We start from the raw sequence: 12,105 nt of genomic DNA, 5'->3' as shown, positions 1-12,105 counted from the left end.
CTGGCAGTGGCCCCAGGAGCTCCGCTCAGATGTGGGGGCTGTGGAGAAACCAGAGACTTGCCTGGTTGTGTTTCAGAGCCATTTATTTGTGAATCTTGCATAAATACACACACAACTGTATAGGTACATACATATACACACATCTGAATACACACATACATGTGTATATATACACTCACACACTTGTGTACATGAATATATACACAGGTGCACACACTCCTACCTCTATGTTCATACATATATCACACAAACACTCGCACATAACATATATAAATACACAAACACACATATCTATATCCATCCATATGCACACACTTACGTACAGACATAATGGAATAGATACATGCGTGGAATATAATATATGTCACATGATTTCTGCATTGGCGAGAAGGAAAGTGAACACTCTTAGAGGCACTTGGGTGTATGTGAATGAACCTGCTGCTGAGGATGAGAACCAAGATGAGTGGGATCCCCAGGGCAACTCATCCTGTAAATGTGTCAAGAGGCAGCAGGTGTGATGGTTAGGAATGTGAACTCGTGTTCAGATCCTGACTGTGCTACTTACTAAAGATGTGCTCTTAAACAAGTTACTTAACCATCCTGTGCCTCAGTTTCCCCATCTGCAAGATGAGGATCATCATAACATCTACCTCATAAAGCTGTTGTGAAAAGCAAACAAGTTAGTGCATCTAAACTCTTAGCTTGCTGCCCAGATGGGGTGTGCTCCCGGCAAGCCTCAGCTGCTCTTGCGATGTAAAGAGTAAAGTTGGGGGCCCCAGTGGCTGGAGACAGGAGAAGGAGGGGGAATTGCTGTCCCTACTAACTCTATACCCTTTTGTCATGTCCACATTTTGTACTATGTGTGTGTATTATCTAGATTTTTTTTTTGACATCTGAGCTAACATCCGTTGCCAATCTTCTTTTTTTCTTCTTCTTCTCCTCGATGCCCCCAATACACAGTTGTATATTCTAGCTGTAGACCCTTCTGGCTCTGCTATGTGGGACGCCACCTCAGCATGGCCTGATGTGTGGTGCCGTGTCCGCGCCCAGGATCTGGGCCAGCAAAACCCTGGGCCACTGAAGCAGAGCAAACTTAACCACTCGGCCATGGGTCTGGCCCCCCTAGATTTTTTTTAAATGTCTAGTAGAGTATCCTGTTACAGAGAAACTGCGTTCAACTCTCTTCACTGTGGGTGCTTTGATCTCATTTCTTCCAACGTTCTGACCAAGAACATTTAGCATGATTTTTAATGATGTTTTAATGATGTTACCAATTTTATCAACTAATGTGTATAATTACATATCAGTGTTGAGTGAAGAGACATGAGCATTACATATTCCGCAGATTGTCATTTTCTTGGATGATGTACTAAAAGACTGGCTCTAATTAATGCATTGTGCAAATACGATGGAAAGAAAGGGAAGAAGAACATATTGAAGTTTTATGTTGTGACTTTAAAAAAGAACACCTCGCAGACCAGAGGTCAGACTCGTTGATGAAGAGCAGACTGAGGTGCTGGAAAGGCCCAGAGTTGAGCAGGACTGGTAGGCAGCCTGGGATGATAGGGGGAGTTTCTCTTCCATTCTCAAGGAGGGGAAGGGAGAGGAAGCTGCCAGGGCCCTCAAACAGTGGTATTCTGTTGAAGCCACTGGTCCCCGTGTTTATAAAGACAGGCTGCCTAGACACTGGCGTGAGAAGTGGTGCGCAGAGCACGGGAGTGGTGACCACAGGAGCAGTGAGGCCTGGTGTCAATGCTGCCCGGGCCGTGGCCAAGGGAGGAGCACCTACTCTAATATTAATGCAGACGGCAAGTAAAAATAAGGATCTTTCCTATGGAGTTTACTTTGAATTTAAACAGTCTTTATGTTGCCCCCACTTTTCTATCTATTTTTATGATTCCAGCTTTTGTCAGTTGACACTGAAGTTGTATCCAACAGTGTTTCAATAATCCTAAACCCTAATTGTGTATCTGTGTGTCATCTGACACCTGTTTGTCTGTGGGCAGATTGCCGGTTCAGGAATCGGGAGCCTTTGAGTATAACATTGGGTTTAACCTCCCTGGGCCTCAGTCTTCCCCTCTGTAAAATGGAACCATCTCTGTGGTTCTTGCCCATGTGCTTCTCTGTGAGTCAGGGCCAGAGGTCTGTCAGGTGTCCCTCGTGTTTAACCAGGCCAGTGGCTGTGACCCCACGAGTGACCTTACATGAGACTGGGGGCTTCCCAGCCTGCCATCCTGTCCTCTTACCTCATGAAGGCACCCAGAGATCTTGAGGAGCAGCTCCCCAAGTTGGGAGGGGCATAACTGGGGTTGACTCTGCTGTGGGGGTAAGATGAGAACCTGAGAAGGGCTTAGATGGGGTGGGAGGCGGGGGGAGCAGGAAACAGCTACGTCGTAAATAGCACACCATCTGGGCCAGGGTGACTTTTGCTGGGCTGTGTTCCACATGCAGCCAGGTGTGTCCGCCTCCTGCTCTGCCACCCCTTGATCCCTTCTGACCCTTTGCCCCTGATGAAAACCTCACCTTCCTGACCCATGCCTGATGCCGGGGGAGAGCTGTGGCAAAGGGCAGTACAGGGTGGGTACAGAGGGAGTGTCCTCCCGGGGCATCTGACAAGGAGGCTTCCTGGAGAAAGGACAGCCCAATGACTCAGTGAGATGCTGCCGTGCTGGGATTGCAGCTGCACCTGCCTTTCGAAGCAGAGTCCCTCGGCGTATGGACTGGTAGTCCCCAACCTTTGAGCCGTGTTCAACAGCGGAGACTTCAGTGGACTCCCAAAACGTGCTCAGCAGCAAATGCTCTAAATCACAGGTTGGCAAACTTTTTCTGTAAAGTCCACCTATGAAATGTTTTAGGCTTGTGGGCCGGAGGGTCTCTGTAGCAAGTATGCAACTCTGCCATCATTGTGTGAAAGCAGCTGTGGACAGTAGGTAAATGAATGGGTGTGGCTGTGTGCCCATAAAGCTTTATGTATAAAAACAGGTGGTGTTTTTTATACACCCAAAAAAATTGAACGCAGGGGCTTGAACAGATATTTGTACACCAACGTTCATAGCAGAATTATTCACAATAGCCAAAAGTAACGTGTGTCCATTCATAGATGAGTGGATAAACAAAATGTGGTGTATATTACAAACAAGGGAATATTATTCAGCCTTGAAAAGGAAGGAAATTCTGACACATGGTATAATATGGATGAACCTGGAGGACATCATGTTAAGTGAAATAAGCCAGTCACAAAAGGGCAAATATCCTATGGTATCTAGAGTCATCAAATTCACAGGGACAAAAAGTAGAATGATGGTGGCCAGGGGCTGGAAGGAGGCGGGAATGGGGAGTTAGTGTTTAGTGGGGATGGAGTTTCAGTTTAAGAAGATGAAAAAGGTTCTGGAGGGGGATGGTGGTGATGGCTGCACAACATTGTGAATGTACTCAATGCCACTGAAGTACATTTAGAAATTGTTGAAATGGTAAATCTTATGTGTACTTCACCACGGTTAAAAAAAATTGAAGTAAAAAAACAGGAGGTGAATCCGATTTGGCCCGTAATTTGCCAACCCCGCTCTGGATGAATTAGTAGTTTATTAACCATAGCATATACACAGGTTTTGGGAGGACAGCCCTCACTTAGGGGGCATCCTATTAATGCAGTCTGTGCACAGTGCCTGAGCCCTAGGGAGGAAGGGCCTCTCGCAGTGACGTGGCCCCCGGTGCCTTGGAAGAGGGTCTAGACCCCTCCCGGGGATCTGAGCCCTTCCTCCCTCCCTCATTCCTTTTCTTACCCTTGTGGTAATTCCAGTGTCAGGCAACCCTTTCTGTCCCATGCCCTGAATCAGACTATCTGGCCTAGAGTTTGCCTGACTCGCAAATCTTTGGTCACGAGGAAGGAATGTGGCTGCTCCCCGTCCCCTCAGCCCCCTCCATAAGGACCCCGAGGGTGGAGGGAGATGTACAGAATCTCAGAAGGACCTTTGGGGTCACTTTCAGATTTGTGAACAATCAATGACCTGACTCCCTCACCCTTTTTTTCCTGAATCAGATTCCGGCTTCTTCTGCAGCTGGCTTTGTAGGGACAGGAGGGCAGCCATGGCTGGTGTCCCCTTCTCCCTTGCATTGAGAGTAGCCCTCCCCAGACCCTCAGTCCTCATGCTCAGTTGGACATGTTTCCAAAAAATGTGGCACTGGCCACTGCTGCCCCTGGGGACGGGTTGCCTGGTCAGCACTGTAGGGGCCATCTGTTCTTTCCTTGGATTGCTCAAGGAGAACAACTCCCATTAGCTTAGGCCCTTTGAGCCATTGCTAATGATGGTTATAGTGACCCAGAGGTAGGGGGTTAGATGGCCTTTGGACTGGCTTTTCAAGAGAGGGTTGGCTGCCTCTAGCCTGGATTGGCTGCCCTAAGGCCAGGTGCTGCCCTGAATGGCTCCCAGAGCCACCCTGACGTGGGCCTGCTTAGAGTCAGCAGCTCTGCAATTATCCATCCCCTTGCCAGCATATTTGATTCAACTCTTGGTTTTTCCACATCCCTGAATGGGAATTGACTTGAATGCCCAGAATTAACAGACCAAAAGTTGTGAAACATCTCCCCTGGATGGTGGCAGCTTATAAGCAAACACACTGATTAAACACGGCTGTAAGTGAAGACTCCATGATTCCCTCTGTTGCTAAATGACATCCCTGGCCTGCTTCAGGAGGAGCCTTTTGACATATGTAGCAAGTAACTTTGTTGAGGAAGTGAACAAGGTGACTTATCTGTAGGAGGAGAAATAAAAGTGCTTTTGTGCAAAATAGGATAGAAATAATGAGGTTTATGATGGTAGAAGATAAACTGAGAGTCGTAATTGCAGAAAGCCATTTATCGGGCGCTTACTACCTGCCAGGTGCTCTGTTAGCTCTTTATACACACACACACACACACACACACACACACACACGTATATAATTTAAGTCTTGAAGCAACCCTTCAAGGTAACAGCTATTATTTTTATAAGGAAGCTAAGACTCAGAGAGGGTCTTAAGCCCAGATTACCTCACAGGAAGGGGTCGAGTTAGGGTGCAGACTCAGATTTGGCCAAAATCTATAGCATCCTGCACCTGGTGAGGGGCATGGAGGAACCGAGGAGAGGAACCAGGGAATCCCAGCTCCCAATCCCATCAGCATGTGTAGAGCATCCACTAGGCTCTAGGCACTAAATCAGGCAGGATACAGATGATACCTCTTTAATCCTCATGACTGTCAAGTATTCCATGTTCTCTGGTTGTAAGCAGCAGAAGCACACTGGAGAAAGCTTAAGTGAAAAAGGAGGTTCTTTATTTCAAGGACAGAGAGGTGTCTCCTGAAACCCAAGAACAGGAGGCAGCCAGACTGCCAGGACTGCTGGACATGAGGGCTGAAGGTGGTACATACCTAAAGAGGCTGAAGTCATAAATACCTGCTTTATCTTCCTGTAGAAAGATGTGGAAATAGCCACTGAGAGCATCCACGTCCCTCCTGGTCTCTGCCAGAGCTGGTCGTCTCTACTGGGCTCAGGTCATAGCAGGCCAAATGGCTGTGAGTGAGGTGGAGGCAGCCAAAGGTTGTGTGAATTGGGTAGACTTTAGTCCTACTTAAACAACTCCCAGGGGTGAGTGGTTTTATCCCCATTTTACACATAAGGAATCAAGATTTGTGGGTGGTGAATGTCCTTGCCCCAGAGCACACGGCCAGTGGTGGTGGTGAAGGGAGTGGGCAGAGTTTGAACCAGGTTTATCTGACTGAGAACCCGTGCTTGTAATCACCAAATATAACTGCTCTAGAAGACAGTTTGTCTTAAAGTCGCCCTTTAATCAGATGCAGGAAAAGAAACTAGGATGGTTTAGCCTTAGAAGGGTGACGTGAGAGTCTATATAACATTGTGTCCATCTTCATTTATAAAGCTCGTCTTTCAAGGATAGTCACCAACCAGGTATTTTCAACAACCAGAAAGTTAGAACAAGAATCAGGTCTTCTGAGAACAATGACCCAATGCTCACAGGTCATCAGACATGAGGACAAGTCAGTGCTACAGGGAGGGCCAGCCTGGCCTGAAGGCCACATCGTTTCTCTAGGCTCCATCCAGCCTCAAGCTGAAATCTGTCCTGACAAACTGCCTCTGGCAGAAAATTGGGACGCCCTGGGGGTTTGGATGTTCTCATCTGACCTTTTACAATCCCCAAGCAGATGGATCCTTGTGTTTTCTTTGGCTCTCTTGTTGCGCTTGAGAACGAATGTTCATTCTTAGATATTTCAGTTTACCCGTCGGGGGAGAGGATGGAGTTTGTTTATAAATGAATATTTTGTGGTAGACCTGACTTGACACCAACTTAGCTACTTCAGGGATGCTTGACCCTAAATGAACACTAATTCATGTCTAAAAAACTTGGCCAAGATAGTACAAACTTTAAACGATAGGAACTTCCTGCAGGATTTGGTGGAGTGTGTGCTTCATCGGAAATACTACCTAGTGTTATTTACCCAAGAAGGAGTATCTAAATCCACCTGCACGTTCATAAACAGTGCATGTCTGCCAGAGCCACGAGTGGGAAGCATAATGGAGGGCGTGTGTCCTTGGGGAGCAGCGTGGACCTCTCAGAGAAAGGGAAGATTTTTGTGGGATGGAGGATTTTTGAAGATGTTTATAAGACTGTATTAACTGATAATATCCTGTTTCTTGTTTTACAGATTGGAAACCTGGAAAATTACTACCATTTTTACCATAGCAAAACCTTTAAAAGGTCAACCGTGAGTAGCAGAGGCCCTCACACCTTCCTCAGAATGGACCCCCAGGTACAGGATACTTTCCTAAGGTGTTTTTTGCTTTCTGTTTGGGTCTGTGATTCTGAAAATGCCTGAGTCTGGATTTGAATGTGATTCTAGATAGCCGTTAGTTTTCCGTTTTCACCTTGAATAAAACAAGTCAAATGTGTGGCTACATTTCAGACTATCTGAATGCTCCAAATGTTTAGGTCCCTTGTTAGAGCCGAGAATTTAAATTCTTAACTTGAGTTTGAAGCAACAATCAAATGACTATAGATCTGTTGGTATTTTGAATCTTTAAAAATCAACAAAATACACAGTAATTAGAGGAGATAAATATGTGACTCTTACCCATAAAGGCAAAAAGACTAGGCAATTCAAGCTAGCGTTTTAATAAAATTAAAGATTAGGCAGATGGATGTGTTTGTGGTTATCAAAACACATGTCTTAGTGGCTACTGTGAATTTAAAAACTTAGGCAGTAAGTATAACCTTTTTTCCATAAAAATTCATGTGATCTTTGAGATTAAAACAAATGTAATTTGCAAAGAAGCTAACATATTAAGTTTTAATATATCTCATACTTATTGGGTGGTTATTATACTTCCTTTCTGCATAAGTTTGAGACTAATATTTGACAAGCATCAGTTAACCGTTACTTGGTGAAATTAAAAACTTAAGATGGTCAGGTGAGCCTCCGATGACTTCATTCACTCAAGAGATGATTTTGGAATACCTGCTGTGTGTCAAGCTCTGTCCACAGAAGGACCGTTGAAGTGGGTGGCGGGGCTGACAGAAAACGAGGGAGTAAATAGAAAAATCTGTGATATATCACAAGGGGATGAAATGAAGTTCACATAAGAAGTAATAGCAGCCCCAACAAAGAAACGTAGCCCTTGATAAATCATACTTTTAGAACATGGACATCGCCTTCTCTTAAAGCAGTGTGCTAAATGTCAGTTTGGGCTCCCAAACTGGCACATGAAACTATTTCTGCTAATCCCAGAGAATATTTATAATAAAGTTTCCGTGGAGGAATGGGTTCTTGGTGTTGTCCCAAGGCACCCCAGTAACCATCATGGCTCCTATTGTATTGACTGAGCTGGGGCTGGTAGGGGAGACGGTTTATCGCTGGGCACTGGACTTGAAACACCCGTCTCCGGGGCGTCACTTTGTGGAGGTCTGATGTCAAGCGTATTAGAAACTGGTCCCCATGGAACTCATTCATGTAATTAGGCTGTGACAAGGCAGACATGTCTTGTATATGTTTCTGAATTTAATTTATGAGTAGGTGGATGGATGGGTGGGTGGGTAGATAGAGGGAGATAAATAAAAAACATTATGCTAATCTCATTATTCCCTCTTAGGGAAAGGAATTTAATGTTTGTTAAGGGATTACTATGTGCTTGGGCACTTGAACATACTTCATACATACATCACCTGATCATATGGGGCTATGATTACACCTACCTTGTTCACACCATGGAACTTGAAGGAATGCTTTTCAAAGGGGCGGTTATATTTCTTTTCCTCTCAGAAGCCAAGCCAGAGCATGGTTGCCCATTCCCACTGATGCGGCAGTTGAAGAAGGGCAAGCAGACCCGATGCCTGAATCAGTGTAAACCTGAGTGGAAGGGGTGCTGTGTGCAGAGTGCACAGACTGATCACCAAAGAAACGTGGGTTCGGTGAGGCTGCACGTGGGGGCTGAGGTCCACAGTGTCCATCACCTGTCAACATGTGAGGAAATTTCTAAGCCAGGAAGAGAGTTGCCGCAGCGCCCCTCCACGACTTCACTTTAAGCATCATCTCTCTTGTGAAGACGACATGGTTGTTCTTCATCTGAAGGCTTCGGAATTATTAAATTGTTACCACACAGATAGTTACAATGAGGGGCAAGCTGTTTGCCTGGGGAGGGGGCCTGTCCCCCAACATAGGCATGCAGTGAGATGATAATGGGACTGTGAATTTCCTGGTCCCCTTTCCACGGGGGCTTCTGAGAATTAAGCTGTCTTTTGGTAGTTAGAACTCAGGCAGAGTCAAAATAGGAGACTTGACCTGTGTTTGGTAGACAAGTTTATTTTGTAGACATCTTTATATCACATTTTTAGTGACTAAATTTTAAAACTTTTAAAGATATTCAACTCAACTCCTCTTCTCTGCCTTCCAAAAATATTAATTGTGCACCTGCTGGGTGTGAGGCCCTGTGCCCTGAGGGTTGTAGAGATGCCCCCCCCTCCCCCCGCGGGTCTCTGCCTTGGGCGAGCCCCAGGGGCACAGGAGCCTGGGCGTGAGATGGCAGGAGGTGGCAGAGATGGATTCTGGGCGGGCTTGAGTCCCGTGGGGTGGGAGTGCCCCAGACATGCCTCCTCTGCAGCATCTGGGGTACTGGGTGCATTCATTTTAGGTGTGTTTAAGGCACTGTATTGAGCTTGCATCTGAGGGCAAAATATTCCCAGTTATCACTTGTGTCCTTGAAGGAAAGTGAAAGAAGGATAGATTTCTTAGGCAAAGGCTATGCAGTTAAGTTTTTTCAAGTAAAAATCCCTTTTATAAAGAGCTTCTTAATAAGCTCCTGGCAGGGCTGCTATCAAAGCATCCTGCCAATAAAGAAGAAAGAGCGAGAAGGTAAACAGCCTGTGCGTTCCACCCTGCCTGTGACTTCCACATGATTGGCTGATTGTTTCTCACGGTTCTCATTAAATTTTTAGCCCCGGGTAAAGTATATAGACATCAGAACCGATTATGAATTCAGAGTCGCAACTGAAATACCTCTGTCTAAATCAGTCTAGTTTTAATGCAAACCAAATCAATCAGCTGTCAGTCTGACTAATATTTACTCTGCCTAGTCATTCCGATTAAATATTGGGCAAAATTAGCTGTTTTACTGAAGTATTTAATGCTATCTTTTCCTGCAGTGCATGAGAACGTTTTCCTACATTAGCAAAGCATTTTTTGCAACACCTTAGCATTTGGGGAGTTGTGTAATTAATATTATTAAGAAAAGGAAAAGATGATTTAGTATTATTCAGAGACCATGGAATGTGGAGTTGCTATTGTATTTGAATGACCAAACTGGAAATGAATGTTATAGGGCTTAGGATAAAGTTTGATCGAATACAGATGGTATTTTATTTTAGTTAGCTCCACTTCATATTGTATAAAAGTGCTTTGATAGTGATGGAATTTACAGTCCACCCCTCTACCTCACATAAAGCTGATGGAGTGTATATTTGTTAAAACAAAACAAAACGAAACAAAACACATGTGGGGAGGGAAGGTTGAAGACTTCTGTAGTCATGGGGGTGCACACACATCTAGTAAGTGTCTTGCACTGATCCCGTACCAGAATTGTGAGGTTGTTTTCTTTACAGTCTTAATTACCTTTACTTGATGTTTTTTGCCCGTCTTTGAAAAGGGCCCTTTTGCTTGAAGTGCTTTCTTGATCAGCCCTCCTTGGGAGAACGGCCCGACTGTTCTCAGTGCGCACACTATCAGTCACTGGGTTTTTCCAAGGGCTGTCATTTAAGCAAACTGAAAGCATTTGTTTTTAACTTGTTCTTTTGCCAAAAGTCTGGAGAAGGGTGGATGTTACAGAAGCATCCACCAATAGCTGTAAGGGCTCACAAATTTTTTTTAAATTACTTGTTCTGATTATGTTCCAAGCTGGCGTATAGTTCGCGTTGCTGCCTGCATCTTCCAGCCCTTACATTTTAGTATGATGACTCTGGTTCAGCCCTTCCCTGCCCTTCAGTTCTCAGCCAGATTGATGACGGAAATGGTGGGATAAAGATGTTATTAGCGAGGCCCTCGGAGGCTCCTTCCGGGACGGTGGGAGCCCTCAGTTTGAGACTTCAGTTTAGTGCTTTAAAGCTCAGAAGTTGGAAAATGGTTTCCAGGACCAGAGTCGGCATTCTGGTTTGTAGGTTGGGACTTTGCCCCCAGAGTTTAATCAAAGCTCAGGTTTCTTTCCAGCAGTGATGCAACGTTGAAGCAGATCTTTCCATTAACCACAGATGGAATTTTATCTGACAGTTCTGTGTGCTAGAGCCATTCGAAGTACAAACAAACAAAAAGTTCCTGGCAAATACAAGCACATCGACAGTAAGTGACCAGAGTGATCCCGGGGTTGATGAACTGCACAATGGGCTGGGGGCAGGGGTGGGCTGCCGCCTGGGGCCCAATGGATTTGCTCACGTGGGCACAGGAGAAATCTCCAGCTGTCTCTTCACGTTTTGAGCACAACTCTGCAGGGTCTAGTGGAATGGCTACTATGAATTGGTAAAATGTTAGAATTTGAAACTATAGTTTAAAAGATGGCACTTTATTATTTCACTGGTATGCCCGATACTTGCATTTAGATGCCTCCTGGACATCTCAAAGTCAGCATGCCCCAAACCCAACAGACCCTACCTCTGTCTCAGAGAGAAGTGCCGTCTGCATTCCACGGCCCGCGCAGCAGCGTCTCTCACCCACCCTTGCTCCACCTCCTGCACAATTCCGCCCTGCCCGTGTCTTATATCCCCACCTGCACCCCTGCCCTAGGCCGAGCTCCTGTCTTCTCTCGCCTGGACCACTGTACTGCCCTCCTCACTGGCCTACTGTGGTCTTTCTTGCCTCACCCAGTCTACTCTCCATCCTCCTGGGAGAGCCTAGGAAATACATGTGTGATGGTGCCACTGCCCTTTGGGATGTCCTACCCAGGCCTCTTTGGTCTGGCCTCCCTGTGGCCCCTGGAGCCTTTAGAGTCCTCCTCAGATGACATTCGCTCTTTCCCCCTGCACAGCCTTTGCATAGACTGCCTCCCCACACTGTGTCTCCCTAAGACCTCACCCTCCCATTTCAGCTCACGTGTCCCTGACACCAGGAAGCTGGCTCAGAGTCCTCCGACTTGACTTGCTCTTCCTGGCAGTAGTATTTTTATGTCCTAAATTTGTGGGATTATTCCATTAGCATCTGTCTTCCCCACTGGACTCCAGGAGTGGAGGGATCGTGTGTGTTTAGCTTACTGTCCCTGTCCCAGCACGACACTTGAGTACAGAAGTGGCAGGGCCAGACAGAGTCCAGGCAGGGGGCTCTGCACCCAGCACTCGGCCCAAGCTGACCACCACCACAGAAGATGCACCGTCCTAAAGGGTTTAGTGGTTACGTGGACATAGGAGAACGTGGACCGTCCCTCCTCTCTGAGGTGCCCAGCACACCTGAGAACCGTAAAGAAGCCTGTCTAGTTTGGCAGCTCTCAGATGTTTCTGACCACAGGCCCCCTCCCTTTTGTTCTTACAACATCTCTTTCCTGGCCACTTTGGAAATAGTGCCAAGATGGCAGGTCCAGG

At 46.1% G+C, this 12,105-nt stretch overlaps 1 protein-coding gene across 5 annotated transcripts in view; it reads left to right on the top strand.

Moving 5' to 3' along the window:
* Positions 1 to 12,105, top strand: part of PCSK6 (proprotein convertase subtilisin/kexin type 6) — a 181,314-nt gene that overhangs the window by 44,255 nt on the left and 124,954 nt on the right. For 4 of the 5 annotated variants that reach the window (XM_070496488.1, XM_044762977.2, XM_070496497.1 and 1 more), the window contains exon 2: positions 6,701 to 6,805. In XM_070496488.1, the coding sequence (XP_070352589.1) occupies positions 6,701 to 6,805 (105 nt within the window). Of the gene's footprint in view, positions 1 to 2,671; positions 2,812 to 6,700; positions 6,806 to 12,105 lie in introns of those variants that run through there. The other variant, XM_070496493.1, reaches the window with a different exon arrangement.

This window comes from Equus asinus, chromosome 2 (assembly GCF_041296235.1).
Source record: "Equus asinus isolate D_3611 breed Donkey chromosome 2, EquAss-T2T_v2, whole genome shotgun sequence".
NCBI classification, from domain to species: domain Eukaryota; kingdom Metazoa; phylum Chordata; class Mammalia; order Perissodactyla; family Equidae; genus Equus; species Equus asinus.
Note: the sequence above shows the minus strand (reverse complement) of the source record. Positions and strands in the feature narration are given on the sequence as shown.